The sequence below is a fragment of the Staurois parvus genome, unplaced genomic scaffold (genome assembly GCF_062004578.1).
Source record: "Staurois parvus isolate SC_StPar_1 unplaced genomic scaffold, SC_StPar_1.0 ptg000530l, whole genome shotgun sequence".
Taxonomy (NCBI): domain Eukaryota; kingdom Metazoa; phylum Chordata; class Amphibia; order Anura; family Ranidae; genus Staurois; species Staurois parvus.
In genome coordinates, this window is record NW_028318326.1 from 609,378 (window position 1) to 625,770 (window position 16,393).

General features: G+C 42.1%; 1 protein-coding gene across 6 annotated transcripts in view; it reads left to right on the forward strand.

Annotated features, from left to right (window-relative positions):
• ZNF385B (zinc finger protein 385B) overlaps nt 1-16,393 on the forward strand; it is a 708,580-nt gene that overhangs the window by 468,757 nt on the left and 223,430 nt on the right. For all 6 annotated transcript variants that reach the window (XM_089690377.1, XM_089690379.1, XM_089690378.1 and 3 more), the window contains one exon: nt 12,309-12,448. In XM_089690377.1, coding sequence (XP_089546503.1) covers nt 12,309-12,448 — 140 coding nt within the window. The remainder of the gene's footprint in view (nt 1-12,308; nt 12,449-16,393) is intronic.

A 16,393-nucleotide genomic window follows, 5' to 3' on the forward strand; every position in this document is an offset into this window, starting at 1 on the left:
TCCAGGACTGGACAGCACTTACACATCACTACATGAGTGTTGCTTAATCCAGGAGGAAGGACCACCTACCTCTGCCTCTGAGGAAGAAGAGCAAAGATGTGTGACGTCTCTGGACCAGACAATAGAGCCTTGGTATATATATATATATATATATATATATATATATATATATACAGTATACTGTATATAAAATTACATCTTGGGGGTTGTTTATCTCATTTGTAGCATTTGCCAGTAAGTTCAGTCCGCACTAGATATTCCTTTTCAGGGCTTTATCTGCCAACTTTTACAATTCCACAAGTCCAGCAAACAAACAGTTTTCCATGTAGAGGTTTCCACCATCAATATGAACAGAACCAAAATTCTGCCTCCTGGCTCTTTGTTGCTCAGGCTTGGTTCTCTTGACCACCTAAGACAATGTCCAGTGCTTGTACACAAACACTGTACCTCTGTTTAGCATATCTCTGTCTTTTCCTGCAACTCTGTCTCTCGAGCATCAGGCCACTGTCTGTCCTGTTCAGGACAGCACTGTGCAGACATGCACCTCTCAGTAGGGGGCCCCATGAGATGCCCCTGGTACCTTTTTAATAGGCTTTTTTGAGTTTGGGCAAGGGCATGGAAAACATGGTGTGCCTTTTTGTGATTGTGCAGAAATTCTCAGAAGTAATTAGTGATTATATTCCTAGATTAATTTAGTTGAATACAAGCTTCAAGGAGTACTTAACATTTCCAAAAAGCACAAGAGCACTAGTAGCTATGCTACAAGTGTCAATGTGCTTTCATTATACATATACAAATAAACACGTATGTTACTCCTTACGCTTATGTGACACATTCAGAAATGCTTGGCATCCTAAAATAATTTCTGTAGTCTAGACATTCATAGAAACAGTGAAATCGAAGGAAATCCTTGAGAGGAGGTGCTAGAAGTGGTAGCTATGTGTGTCTCATTGGATATCCCAGTTTCTATGTAGATGTACAGTTGTGTTCAAAATAATAGCAGTGTGTTGAAAAAAGTGAATAAAGCTCAAAATCCTTCTAATAGCTTTTTATTCCATACACACAATGCATTGGGAAAACTACACATTCTATTCCAAATCAAAACATGAAGAAAAATATATCACATTTGTGCTGTTCCACTTAAAAAAATTGAAGAAAAGTCAATATTAGACTGTTCAAAAAAATAGCAGTGTTTGTATTCTTCTTTACAAACTCAAACACTCACTATATAAACTGAAAAATGTTTGAAGATTTTGCTTTCCTTTGAATCACTTAATTAATATTTAGTTGTATAAGCACTGTTTCTGAGAACTGCTGTACATCTGTGTTGCATGGAGTCAACCAACTTCTGGCACCTGTGAACAGGTATTCCAGCCCAGGATGATTGGACTACATTCCACAGTTCTTCTCTATTTCTTGGTTTTGCATCAGAAACTGCATTTTTGATGTCACCCCACAAGTTTTCTATTGGATTAAGATCCAGGGATTGGGCTGACCACTCCATAACGTCAATCTTGTTGGTCTGGAACCAAGATGTTGCATGTTTACTGGTGTGTTTGGGGTCGTTGTCTTGTTGGAACATTTCAAGGGCATTTCCTCTTCAGCATAAGGCAGCATGACCTCTTCAAGTATTCTGATGTATTCAAACTGATCCATGATCCCTGGTATACGATAAATAGGCCCAACACCGTAGTATGAGAAACATCCCCATATCATGATGCTTGCGCAACCATGCTTCACTGTCTTCACAGTGTACTGTGGCTTGAATTCAGTGTTTGGGGGTCGTCTGACAAACTGTCTCTGGCCACTAGACCCAAAAAGAACAATCTTACTTTCATCAGTCCAAAAAATATTGCGCCATTTCTCTTTAGGCCAGTCAATGTGCTCTTTGGCAAATTGTAACCTCTTCAGCACATCTTTTTTTCAACATTGGGACTTTGCGGGGGCTTCTTGCAGATAGCTTGGCTTCACATAGGCGTCTTCTAATTGTAACAGTACTCACAGGTAACTTTAGACCTTCTTTGATCGTCCTGGAGCTGATTGTTGGCTGAGTTCTTGCCATTTTAGCTATTCTTCTATCCATTCGAATGGTAGTTTTTTGCTTTCTTCCACTTCTTTCAGGTTTTGGTTGCCATTTTAAAGCATTTGCGATCATTTTAGCTGAGCAGCCTATCATTTTCTGCACTTCTTTATATGTTTTCCCCTCTCCAATCAACTTTTTAATCAAGGTACGCTGTTCTTCTGAACAATGTCTGGAACAACCCATTTTCCTCAGAATTTCAGAGAGAAATGCACTGTAACCAGCATGTACAACATTTGCTGCCTTCCTTCCTTAAATAAGGGCAATAATTGCCACCTGTTTTTCAAAGAATGAATGACCTCACTAATAGAACTCCACACTGCTATTATTTTGAACATGCCCCTTTCAATTAGTGATTCGATTACACAGAATCAGCAGCATGCATGTCATGACTGTTGGGTCTGTTGGATTTCTATTACTCTACTACACCTGCTAGTAAATTATTTGCCATGTAGAAATATCATTTCTACCAAAAACAGTGATTGATCAGGTTAATGATGTCTGACTGCTATTATTTTGAACACAACTGTACATGCTTTTTTTGCTCATTTTCGCATGAGATTGGTAAGTACAAACAGGAACAGGATCATTTTTCGATATAACCACTCCTTTGTCTAGCATCCTCCAAAACATTTGAAGTGGCAAAATTGACTAGAGTCCTCAGAACTAGACTCAGGGGGCAACACAATAAAGGAAAAAAAGTATTCGTATGCTTACAAATTTGTATTTGCATTTTAATTACATTGATTATTAAAAGGGCTAAAAAGCTATGTTAGGTTAAGCAATTAGTTATCCCTTAATAAAAAATGAAAAGTGAAAAAGAATTCTTTCTTTGTCTCTATTGTAATGAGTAGGTGTTTCACATAGTAAGACTTGCTGGTCTTACCAGTGTAGCTAACATCAAGGTAATCAAGGTAATTCAATAAATTCAATAAATCTGGCTACTTGAGCTTCCATGACTTTCTTGAATTCTTAAACTTGTGCTGGTTGCCCATGAGTTGGACTGGTACTCTTTAAAGTGGAGTTCCACCCAAAAGTGGAAGCTCTGCTTTTCTGCCTCCCCCCCCCCCCCTCTGCTGCCACATTTGGTACCTTTTGGGGGGGAGTGGGTACCTGGTTTTGACAGGTACCTGCTCCCACTTCCATCTCAGTTCGCACTCTCCCTCCTTCAGCCCTCTGAGACATTTTCTAGGCTGCAGAAGACTGCATCCCATTCACAAAGCGCAGTGCGCTTCACATGTACAGTAGAAAACCGGCAGTGAAGCTGCAAGGCTTCACTGCCGATTTCCCCTAATCAAGATGGCAGCACCAGCACCCAACAGCTGACTTAAGAATCAGCTCAGGATGAGGACACCGCTGGATGCATGGACAGGTAAGTGCGTTAATTTTAAAAGTCGGCAGCTACAGTATTTGTAGCTACTTACGTTTAATATTTTTTTGGAGGGAGGTGGGGCCATTGGTTCCCACTGCTGTCAATCACAGCCAATGAAAAGGGAGCAGGGGCAGGGCGGGCTGACCCACTTGAGCGGGGCTTGGGAGCAAGCAAGTGCTAGTGCCCCCATAGCAAGCGGCTTACTATGGGGGCACTCAGCAGAAGGGAAGGGCCAGGAGCGCTGGCAGGGGACCCAAGAACAGGAGGATCAGGGCTGCTCTGTGCAAACCCATTGCACAGAGCAGGTGAGTATGACATTTTTTTATGTAAAAAAATAAAAACTAAGCCTTTAACTTGCTAGTGAGGCTGAAACCTGCCCCCCCACTCCACAACCTGAAGCAGAAACCTCCCTAGCCTCCCTTGTTGTGATAAGTGACTTTAACCCTGGTTCACATATGTGCGACCGTGCCGGACACATTTTGCGCGGGCACAAGAGCCCATTTCTTTGAATAGACTCCCGTACCCCGTGACATGCAAGGAAGAAGTTCCTGCACTTCTTTGGAAAACGCAGCCCGCACAGGAACCGAGGTTCCCAGTACGGTTGTATTTTCCAGTGCGGGCGGCGTGCCATTAGAACTAATGGCACCCGCCCGCGGGTCCGCATTCCTCTGTGCGGGTGGTGCGGTTGCACGGATTTTCGTGCGGATCCGCAGCAGCACCACCCGCACATATGTGAACCATGCCTTACTGGCCAAAGTGGAAGGAAGTGCAGGTGCAGTAAGTGGGAACTCTCCACTTTATTACAAAGTGTCATAATTTGGTTGCTTTAACAATATGAATCAGGCTTTCATGGTTGTATAAGTTGTACAACATTTTTCATCCAGAACTAAATGAAAGAGATGCTTTCTGTGCTTTGTATCAGCTCATAGGTCAGCAGCATATGTTAATGGACAAAGAAAGCTACACTTTCTGATATCTAAACATCCATGTAATTAGAAGCAGTGGTGTTCCATTGATATGGATGTATACAAGCACAATTTGCTAATCTTAGAATATCAGACGGATGTTATTATACTCATTGCTATCACTGACTTCAGGATTTCATTGTTTTCATACTAAATAGTAAGTTGATATTATGGCAATATATCACCTGCTGTGTGTAATCACACTTCATTTTAGCACAGTGCAGAATCTCTGATATCCATCTGTGATATAGATAGAGAGAAGTAGGATGGAGATGTGCATTGAAACCGCGAGCCAGCCCGCATCATTTGTAGATGAATGTGCTAAAGCATACATTATGCTTCTGCTACCTGATTAGACATTTTGATCTGCTCCAATATCATGCCTAGATCATATTTTTACAACATCATTAGGAACCAAGAAATATTATGTGGTCAGATAGCATCCTAATACAGAACATTTTCTCAGACACACTGAAGGCAATTATCCACAGGCTTTTTTATTATATTTACCAGCAGTAGCAAAGGGTTGGTGCGCTCCTTAAAGTGACCCTGTTATATAATACAAAACAATGCGTAAACTGCTGGCACTATATACATCCTGTATAATAATAATAGAAGTAGAGTTATCTTTACTCCCTTCGCTAGAAATGGATCTCCAAGGTCTGCTGGAAAACATCCAGGAGTGTTGATCTGCTCACAGGGGTCTCCAAACTATGGCCCTCCAGGTGCTGAGGAACTGCTAGTCCCAGGAGGCCTTGCAAGACTCTGACAGCCACAGGCAAGGCTCCCAGAGGCAGAGGCATGATGGGACTTGTAGTACTTCAACAGTTGGAGGGCCATAGTTTGGAGTCCTGATCTACTGGGTCCTCTTCAGCTATCACTGGTTCACTTACACTTCACTACTGTCTCCTGTAATGACTGGAAGCAGTGAGAGCAGCAGAGGACTAAGGAGACTGCCACTCCTGGAAGTGTTGGTTTTCTAGAAGACTGTGGGGGGGGGGGGGGCAGTTTTTCACAAATGCATCCATGTTCAGCCATGCTTGGGACAGTAAAAGTAAGTATTTGCTCTCTTCCTTTTCAAGCACAGCTGTCTTTGGCAACTTAAAGCGGTTGGAAACCTCACATACACCCAGTGAAGGGACTGGCCTCAGTGGATAGACAGAGATTAAACAAATCCTCCTGCAAAAGTTGCACCTGTTTATCTGCTGTCTTCTCTACATCCATTCAAAGTCCAGAATTGATTAAGCTTGCCCAAGCTTTAGGTTAGATTTAGACATGCATCTAAATCCCCTTTGCCTTTGAAGCCCGATCCACTTCCGGATTGTGCTCCAGAGGCTACTGACAGGCAGTGAGGAAGTGGTGCAACGCCTCCTCACTGCCTGTTTTAAACCCATTGTTCAAGCCACAACCATGTGCATTGCATTTTGCAGGGCATTTGCAGTGCTTTTCCATTGACTTGCACGTGTATGTTCAGCAGGTTTCCACCTTCCGATCGCTACATGTTGGGTCAACCTAACCGCTGTTGCAAAGCGAAGCATCCTGGCATGTAAGCATCCCGCTCTGCTGCCTATTGCAGCTTAAGTGGGCTGTTGGCAGGTGGCAAAAATGTGGCTCAGCCACACATTTTTGCAGCCCCCCCAATCACAAGTCTAAAGGAGATCTTAAGAAAACAGAAGGCAGAGAGCTGAAATTAAACATTGCACAACTCAATGAGGAGAGCTCTGAGATCTGATTGGAGGAAAGGACACACCTCCCTTTACATAGCACACAAGAACAGAGCTCAGGCTGTCAATCACAGGTTGTGTGCTACAGATCCTTCCCCTGTCACAATTTTTCTCTTGGAGTCCTGAAAACTTGTCAGAAGAACAAAGCAGCAGACAGAAATGACACATAGGTGGAGATTTACTAAAGCTGGTTCACTCTGAATCTGGTACACCTGTGCATGGTAGCCAATCATCTTGTTTAATTAAGCTTTGGCAATAAAACCGGAAAGCTGACTGGTTTCTGTGCAGAAGTGAGCCTAAATTTGCACTCTCCTGCATTTGTAAATAAACCCCTCAGTGCTCTGGATTAAGACAAGTACATACTATAGAGGGATTTACTTTGTTAATATTTCATGTCCGAGGATTACAACCACTTTAGGTATAGCAACAGGGTTGTAGAAAACAAAAAAAGTGAAACCGCGCAAATAAACACTACTCAACACACATAAGCTGCGGCACAAATTGTACAGGATAATATACATAAAAAACAGCTAAATAAATAATATACTGTGCTAGTTAACCTGAGTACAAAACAATAAAGACAAAGATAAATCATCAAATGAACAGTTCGTGAAAGTAGTGTCAAAAAGTCCAACACCCATAAGGAAACTTCAGACTGTATCAAGTGGAATCTTCGTGTGTCATAACTTCTCTCATTGAAGAAACACACCGCGTGTCTTAACTCCCAGTGAAAGTGTCAGCTTACCAAAGGATGTGTGACTTTCTGTCATGAAGACATCAAAAAATCTCTTGTGTGGAAGAAAATTGCCTCTGCTGTAATCCAAATCGACACTCAAATTTCTTCAAACAATCCTCCACAGCTCACGGTCCCGGAAAAAAAAATAAATTAGAGCGCCAGGCTCGCATAGTAAAAAATACTTTAGGATAATTTATTGCATAAAAATGCTAAAACATACAAGCTGATCAGTGCACACAAAGGCTGCCACTGTGTGACATACAAAATTGCAACACCCACCATTTTATTCTCTAGGGCCTTTGCTTAAAAATATAATGTGTGTAGGGTCAAAGTAATTTACATTATATACAGGGCTTTTTTCTTAGAGAATATGTTCAGGAACTTATCCTTTCTGACCCTCCCCCCTTGTCTCCGCTCCCTACCCTTCTCTGAACACCATCCCTTAGTTCAACTCCCTTCCCACCTCCCAGTCCTCTCAGAAACAAGTATCATATTGTGGTGCTAAATAATTTGTATGGATAACAAGAAAAGCAGTAAAATAGATCCTCTGCATCCAGCATCAATAGATCATCTCAGCAACAATAGATCCCCCACACAACAATAGATTCCCCCATCAACAATGGACCCCACCCCAGCATCAATAGGCCCCCCCATCAATCAACCCCACTCCAGCAACAATAGATCCCCTGCATCAACAATAGACCCCACACCAGCAACAAGAGATCCCCCACACAACAACAATGGAGCACCGACAACAAAACTTCACCCCCAGCAACAAATATCTATCTCAGCATCATTAGGACCCCCCAGCAGCAGCAACAACAAATCTCCCAGCAGCCAGCAACCTCTCCCTCAATATTAGATCCCTACCAGCAACATAAGACCCACAGCAACAATAGATCCCCCACCAGCCACAATAGACCTTTACACAAAAACAGATCCCCATCAATTACAACAGATCCCCACGGAAGCCAGCATTAATGGATCCTCCAGCACACCCCAGACCACTTGCTATTACATACATTCAGTGCTGGAGGTCCCCGAACTGTGTTCCCCCGTGTTCCAGCTGAGAAAAGCCTTGATTTTATATATATATATATATATATATATCGGTTTTCAAATTTAATGTGTTCTCTGTTGTATTGCGAAAAATCCGTAAACCGAAATGTGGTTTCCCATAGGAATACATTGAAAACCAAAGAATCCGTTCTGGAGGTCAGAAAAAAGTTTTAAAAAAGTTGCTGTCACTGTAGGTCAGTGCCGGTTTTTAAACGTAATTACCGGCTTTTTTTTTCTTCACTATAGCTCAGAGAATCAGCTGTCACTTCCCCCCCCCCAGCTAAAAGAAAGAAAGTTTCCTTTTAGTTTATTTCCCGAGTTAAAAGAAACAATGTTTCCTTTTAGTTTGTTTTCCGCGATAAAAGAAACAAAGTATCCTTTAATTCCGGGGAAAGTGACAGCTAATTCTGTGAGCTATAGTGAAGAAGGAAACAAAAAGCTGGCAATTGCATTTAAAAAACGGCATCGACATACACTTCCTATTGCGAAAAAAATTCATAACAAATTTGTAAACCGATGCATTATTTTCAATTGATTTTCATTTGTAAACCGAAAATTACGTTAATCGAGGCGTTCGTAAACCGAGGTACAGCTGTATATTAATTTGGAATAAATACATAACTTTACTGCAGGGTAATTATTTGTATTTATTCCACTTTATTCCAAAATATATCAGAAATGTACATACTGTCAGTAGCGAGCTGCCATGCATCTGGCAAATATCTGGGCACAGACGTAGTTTTCTGGGTTCCAAAGACTTCCTGATAGATAAAGAGGAGGAGGCTGAGGAGTGGAATGAGGAATTTCCTACTAACGCATTTTCAATGTCTTTTAAGCCTACCAGTGCACATCAATGCCACATATCAGTGCCCATCTGAGCTGCCTTTCAGTGTCACCCATCAGTGCCAGTCAGTGCCACCTATCAATGCCAATCAATGCCACCTATCAGTGCTGCCAATCAGCGCCACATATCAGTGCCAGTCAGTGCCGCCTAGCAGTGACAGTCAGTGCCGCTTATCAGTGTGCATCAGTGCCGCCTAACAGTGCCTGTCAGTAGTTTTCAGGGTTCCAAAGACTTCCTGATAGATAAAGAGGAGGGGGCTGAGGAGTGGAATGAGGAATTTCCTACTAATGCATTTTCAATGTCTTTTAAAGCACAATCACATTTTTAATGGAGCAAAATTGTGATGCTGATTATTTTTCTTCATCGCCTGTTTGCAGAGTGGTTATGTAATGAATGAGTCATGTGACCAGTGTTTAATTATGCAGAACAATTCCTATCTCGCAGGCACGCATTTTATTAGAAAATGTATTTGTTAAATACAAGTTTTACTTTTAAAAAAGGTATTGAATCTTTTCAAGGAAGTCAATTACTTTGCATTATTTTCCTTGCTGTTCGAGAATGTCCCATTAATGAATGTCTCAGTTCTTTTATATTACTTGATTGCTCACGTTTTATTCCAATAGTTGCTTATAATTAAAGTTGTGCGCTGCATCCTAAATATAGTGCATTCTTTGTCTGCAAAGCCAAGGGAGTTGCAGATAAGTTTCTCTTCCCAGAATAACCCAATCATCACTTTGTTACTCTTATAATAATCTCCCTTTAGGGAATTCTCCTTCTCTGAAAGGACTGCACTTGTTTTCAAACTGTGTCACATAGCAACCTTGTGTTAAAAATAATACCGCTCCACTTAATTAATTGGTGACATGCAGTTTTCACATGTTTAGACTTGGCTCAAAGAATAACATGGATTTGTGTCTTGCCCTTTTAGCGCTGCACCTGACACCTACATGCTACAATTCCTTAAAGGGATACTTTATCTATATGCTTTGTAAACAGAACACCATATTAAAAGAGCACAAATTACTTTAACCACCTCCCGCCCACCATATAGTAATATGATGGACGCAAGGTGGTTCTCTCGTTCTGGGAGGACGTCACATGACTGTCAGTGCCGCCAACAGTGCCTGTCAGTGCCGCCTATCAGTGCCACCTATCAGTGCCATGTATCAGTGCTGCCTTTCAGTGCCCATCAGTGATGCCTGTCAATGTCCATCCGTGCCACCTACCAGTGCCTCCTCATTAGTGCCCATCAGTGCCACCTATCAGGGTCCATGAGTGCAGCCTATCAGTGCCCATCACTGCAGCCTCATTAGCGCACATCAGTGAAGGAGAAAAATCACTTATTTACAAAATTTTATAACAAAAACTAAGAAAAAACTTTTTTTTTTTCAAAATTTTCAGTGATTTTTGGTTTGTTTAAGAAAAAATAAAAAACCCAAAGGTGATTAAATGCCACCAAAATAAAGCTCTATCTGTCACAAAAAAATTATAAAACCTTCATATGGGTACAGTGTTGCATGACCGTGCAATTTTCATTCAAAGTGCGACAGCGCTGAAAGCTGGAAATTGGCCTGGGCAGGAAGGGGGTGTAAGTGCCCTGTAGGCTTGTGGTTAAAAAGTAGATCTAAACCCTAAGTTGCACTACCGCCTTGAGGGCCGCTGGATTTTTGCTCGGTCCCCCTAAGCTCAGCACAGTCAGGCAACACAGAGTTTTCCACACTTTCTTTCAGAGTCCGTAAAACAGTCCTTGAGTTTTGGTGTTTTATTAGGGGTTACCAACTTGGATGGGGTCTAGGGGTATATGTGATGCTCATGTTTACACACAGGTCTCTCTCCTGTCAGCTGTACCCGGCAATCGCCGGGTGTCGGCGGGGAATTTCCTACCAGGACCCAGTGATTGACACCCCTAGTCAGCAATGGTGGTGTGGGCAGGACGGTGCACGTGTGCGCCCCCTATCCAGGAATGCAAATCACGTATATATGTGATTTTGCGCAGCCCTGCTGCCCTGTAGCAGCAGTTCTACTGTAGGGCAGCAGGCAAGCGGTTAAATACCACTAAAAGAAAACTCTATCTGTCTAAAAAAAGATGATAAAAATGTAGTTTGGGTACAGTGTTGCATGAGACAAAAGTGCCACGTCAAGGATGTGTGGCTTTTCTATAAGGCGGGGGTCAGCTACCAATAGATTGCGATGTACCAGTAGATCAGGTGGCTGGTAGATTGCTTGCTGAGCCACCATCCCAGAGCATCAAACAATGTGCAATGCAGAGGGACTACTTGTAAAGTTGCAGCTTTAGTAGGGAGCTGCATAAGCCGACTTCTATTATATCCTACGGGTTTGGTGTACTTTCTGAAAGTGCACCAAAACACCTGAATGCCTGGAAAAACAACTAAATTTACCTACAAACACCTATACTACCTAAGTAGGTGCTACATTGCAAAGTGATTCAACTGCAGGGCTTTACCAGCCCCCAACTTTACATTTGAATGAGCCCTAGGGGTGCTGTTGCTGAATGTAACTAAGGGCTCAATCACAAGTGCAGCAGGCACTGCCGCTCCTCTGAAAAGTGATCCCAGTGTGTTTGACAGGTGGTGGGGAGGCATGTTGCAACATGGTAGCACTGAGCCCGGTGATCTTTGACTTTGCCCATGTTGTTCAGATAGATCTCTACTTTGTTAAGGTTGCCTACCCCTGCTCTAAGATGTAAGGCAGAGGTGAATAGATAAGGTCTCGACTACTGCAGCTCCATCCTCATTGGTTTAACTTTACATAGGCTATCCCTCCTCCAGTCCATCATGAATACTGCTGCCAGGCTCATCCACCTTACCAACCATTCAGTGTCTGCTACTCCTCTCTGCCATTCCCTCCACTGGCTTCCACTCGCCCAACTAATAAAATTCAAAATACTAACAACAACCTACAAAGCCATCCACAGCTCTGCCCCCAGCTACATCAACAACCTGGTCTCAAAATATCAACCAAATCGCTCTCTGCAATCCTCCCAAGACCTTCTGCTCTCTAGTTCCAATGTCACCTCCTCCCATGCTTGCCTCCAGGACTTCTCCCAAGCGTCTCCCATCCTATGGAACTCCCTATCCCAATCTGTCCATCTGTCTCCCAATCTATCCACCTTTAGACGATCCCAGAAAACCTTTCTCTTTAAAGAAGCCTATCCTGCTTCTAACTAGTAAACTGCCTTTTATTTCCTCCATCAGCTCATCCCCCCCACAGCAATTACCTTTCGTATCACTCAACCTTTCCACCTAGATTGTAAGCTCTAACAAGCAGGGCCCTCTGTTTCCTCTTGTACCAAATTGTATTGTAACTGTTATATCTACTTTCATTTTGTAAAGTGCTGCGCAAACTGTTGGTGCTATATAAATCCTGTATAATAATAATAAGGTATATACCTATGGATATGTCTGACAATATCTACAAAGTCTACTGTAATATGTATGTTCTCACTTGTACCTTTTTAAATTGTACATGTGAGATGGAATATATGATTGATTATTTTGTATTTTTCAGGAAGTACATGTCATACCACCCTTCCTACGTTAGTACGAACCCCAAGCCTCATGATGCAGCCATCTCTGGATATGAAACCATTTGTATCATTCCCAATGGATAGCAGTCCTAGTATTGGTCTTTTCCCAAACTTTAACACAGTAAGTACCATCATTGTTTTCCTCTGTGTGCTGATTTTATACATTTGATTCAAGGACAACCATGTGAAGGACTTTCTCATGACTTCCACATTGTTACTGAGTTTGCTTTTCCATGATATAGATATTGTATTTAAGTATAACTAAAGTCAAAACTTTTTTTTTTAGTTTTGGATGGAGCAGAGAGGAATTAGAAAACCTGTCAGTCCCCCTTAGGGAGAGTCACCCTCTCTTTTTGTTCTCTTTGTCATCATCATGATCAAAAGTGAATGTAAAAAGATACCCCAAATTTTGGGTTGTCCCCAGAAAAGTAATAGAGGGGAGATCTTCCAATGGAGACACTAGTTCTGGAGACCTTGAGATTCCCAAGGAATTCCCTTAATTTGCAGGGATTTCCTCTCACTCCCTGTTTGGCTGTGTGACAGGATATGAAAGTAAATCTCCCCAACAAGACACAGATGGCAAAGAATAAACTGACCCTCCCTTACTCTATCACCTTGTAAAACAATTCAGTTTAAAATAGAAATGAAAGGCAAAACATTTATGTATAGATATAAAAAAAACATTATATGCACCCCCCCCCCCCATTGTGTAAGTGATCACATTTGCTTTGTTCTCAGCTGCATGAAAGCTGGGGGAGGAGAAACATCATTAAACTAATCTTCCTAGTGAAAGGCCTTTAAAGTGTTACTAAACCCAGGACCCGGCATTCACTATATCTGATCTCCCACAGTACACAGAACATGGAAGTACAATTATTTTCGTAGATATATACTGCAAAATACCTTTTCTCATCAGCATTTATAGCAGTCTAGTGACTTCAGCTGAGCAGTGGTTAAAGCTTGTAGGAGTTTTCTTCCTGCTGTAGGAGGATGCAAAACCCCAGCCCTTTGTCTGGACAGTGCTGATTGGCCCTGTGCTGATCACATGCATTCTCCCAAGAAAAAAAAAAACCTCTCTAGCAATACACACTAAACTGAGCATGTGCGGAAGGGCTATGTGTTCTATCTGTCTTATCAGGAGATAAGACTTGGACATTTGAACAAGAGGGAGGGGCAGATCAGCCATAACCAAACAGCCTTTGTACACAATGCAGAGGATTAACCCCTTATGACATGATATATCTTATCAGGACATGAGGGGGGCACACAAAGAAGGGGAGAATCAGAGAAGAAAGGATCAAACAGCCTTTTTACACAGTGCAGTGGATTAACCCCTTAGGTTCCACAATGACTATAACAAGCATGCTGTACTGCATATACAGACTGATTTTACTGTTGTGGGTTTAGTAACACTTTAAGAGGGGTGGGGGTGTCAGGAGTCTGATCAATGAAGGAAATCAGGCTGAATTGTCAGCACAGCCAGAAAACTGACCGTGCTGTGCTCTCTCTCCTGCCTAGTGTGGTCAGTTTTAGTAGGAAGGCAAAGGGAATGGCAGGAATACCAAGGATTTCACACAAAGGAAGCAATACAAAGAGAGCAGAACATTTTTTATACAAGTACACGGTATAGCAGGCACATATCTGGAATATGAAATGTTGAGTTTATATATTCTTTCAGTATAAAGTAAAATTATGTGCAAGCTAAAATGTTTTTTTTTAATCTTTGCATGTGATGGGTTATTCTTTGCCTTTAGTAAATCAATCCCAAATACTTCCATTATAAAAACCAATATCAATATACCAATTGCACATGTTCCTGGAGTAGGGTAAATGGTTGTGAACCTCAGGCATTAAATATAAACAAAGCACATCTCTCTATAGTGTGTACTTGTCTCGATTAGGAGCACTAAATGTAATTTCTATCTGCTGCTTTGTTTCTCTGCTATCTGCATGAATCACTTCTGACAAGTTTTCCTGACACCAGAAAAAAGGTGACAGGGGAGTGATCTTCAACACAGGGCTTGCGGTTGACAGCCTCAGCTCTGTTTCTGTGTGAAGGAGGGGGGCTTGAATCATCTCCCAGAGCTCTTCTCACTGAGCTCTGCAGTGTGTAACTTTATCTCTCTGTCCCTGGTTTTCTGAAAGCTCAGACAAGCTTTATACATTGTGGACTTTGAATGGCTGTAGAGAAGAGAACAATGCAGATAAACAGGTGCAACTTATGTGGGAGGATTTGTTTAATCATTGTAAGCCGTGTACCGGGGTAAGCTCCCCAGGATACAGGGAAGTCATGAACGAGGAAAGCAACCCCAACACCAGCTTTTGCCACAACAGAATTTTACTTAGATGTGGCAAATAAACACAACCACAAATGCTGGAAACATACAATAAATTTACATACACCCAGCCCAAAGGCTGAGACCCTTGTGCTGCACAGCACGGCGCCTTCTGATGGATGACGGTAGAAAGGGAAGTAATTTATCTACTGGCGGGCACAAATAAGCTGCCACACCTTACCCGTTATTACTAGAGATGAGCGAATTTCTCAAAAATTTGATTCGGCTGATTCGGCGAATTCCAGTGTGAAATTCGATTCGATGCGAATTTCTTCGCTACGAAGATGACTTATAAAAAGGGTTTCTAGGCTTCAGAGAGCCTTTAAATTAGTGCAGAACACTGTACCTTTAATTTAAATGCCCTTGGAGATGAGGAAAGAGAAGGAGAAGGAGAAGGAGAAGGATGAGAAGAAGGAGAAGGAGAAGGATGAGAAGAAGGAGAAGGAGAAGGATGAGAAGAAGGAGAAGGAGAAGGATGAGAAGAAGGAGAAGGAGAAGGATGAGAAGAAGGAGAAGGAGAAGGATGAGGAGAAGGAGAAGGATGAGAAGAAGGAGAAGGATGAGAAGAAGGAGAAGGAGAAGGATGAGAAGAAGGAGAAGGATGAGAAGAAGGAGAAGGAGAAGGATGAGAAGATGGAGAAGGAGAAGGATGAGAAGAAGGAGAAGGAGAAGGATGAGAAGAAGGAGAAGGAGAAGGATGAGAAGAAGGAGAAGGAGAAGGATGAGAAGAAGGAGAAGGATGAGAAGGAGGAGAAGGAGAAGGATGAGAAGAAGGAGAAGGAGAAGGATGAGAAGAAGGAGAAGGATGAGAAGAAGGAGAAGGAGAAGGATGAGAAGAAGGAGAAGGAGAAGGATGAGAAGAAGGAGAAGGATGAGAAGAAGAAGGAGAAGGATGAGAAGAAGGATGAGAAGAAGGATGAGAAGAAGGATGAGAAGAAGGAGAAGGATGAGAAGAAGGACAGTTCTGTGACAGTTTCTGTCTATTTCTGACAGTTCTGGGACATTCACTCCATACAGCTGTTTCAACCGCTGTATGGAGGGAATGTCATGGAACTGTCAGAGTCCCAGAACTGTCATTAATAGTCTATTTCTGACAGTTCCATGACATTCCCTCCATACAGCGGTTGAAACAGCTGTATGGAGTGATTGTCCCAGAACTGTCAGAAATAGTCTATTTCTGACAGTTCTGGGACATTCACTCCATACAGCTGTTTCAACCGCTGTATGGAGGGAATGTCATGGAACTGTCAGAGTCCCAGAACTGTCATTAATAGTCTATTTCTGACAGTTCCATGACATTCCCTCCATACAGCGGTTGAAACAGCTGTATGGAGTGAATGTCCCAGAACTGTCAGAAATAGACTATTTATGACAGTTCTGGGACATTCACTCCATACAGCGGTTGAAACATTGTATCTATTTTTTTCCATAAATGACATTCTGCAGATACACTTAGAGGAGCGCTGCAGATACACTTTTTGCCGGCTTGGAATTATTCTTATTTTCATCCTACTTCTTCTTTTTCTTCTTATGAGGATGAGGATGAGGATGAAGAAGAAGAAGTAGGATGAAAATAAGATTAATTCCAAGCCGGCAAAAAGTGTATCTGCAGCGCTCCTCTAAGTGTATTTGCAGAATGTCATTTATGGAAAAAAATAGATACAATGTTTCAACCGCTGTATGGAAGGACAGTCCCAGAACTGTCAGAAATAGTCTATTTCTGACAGTTC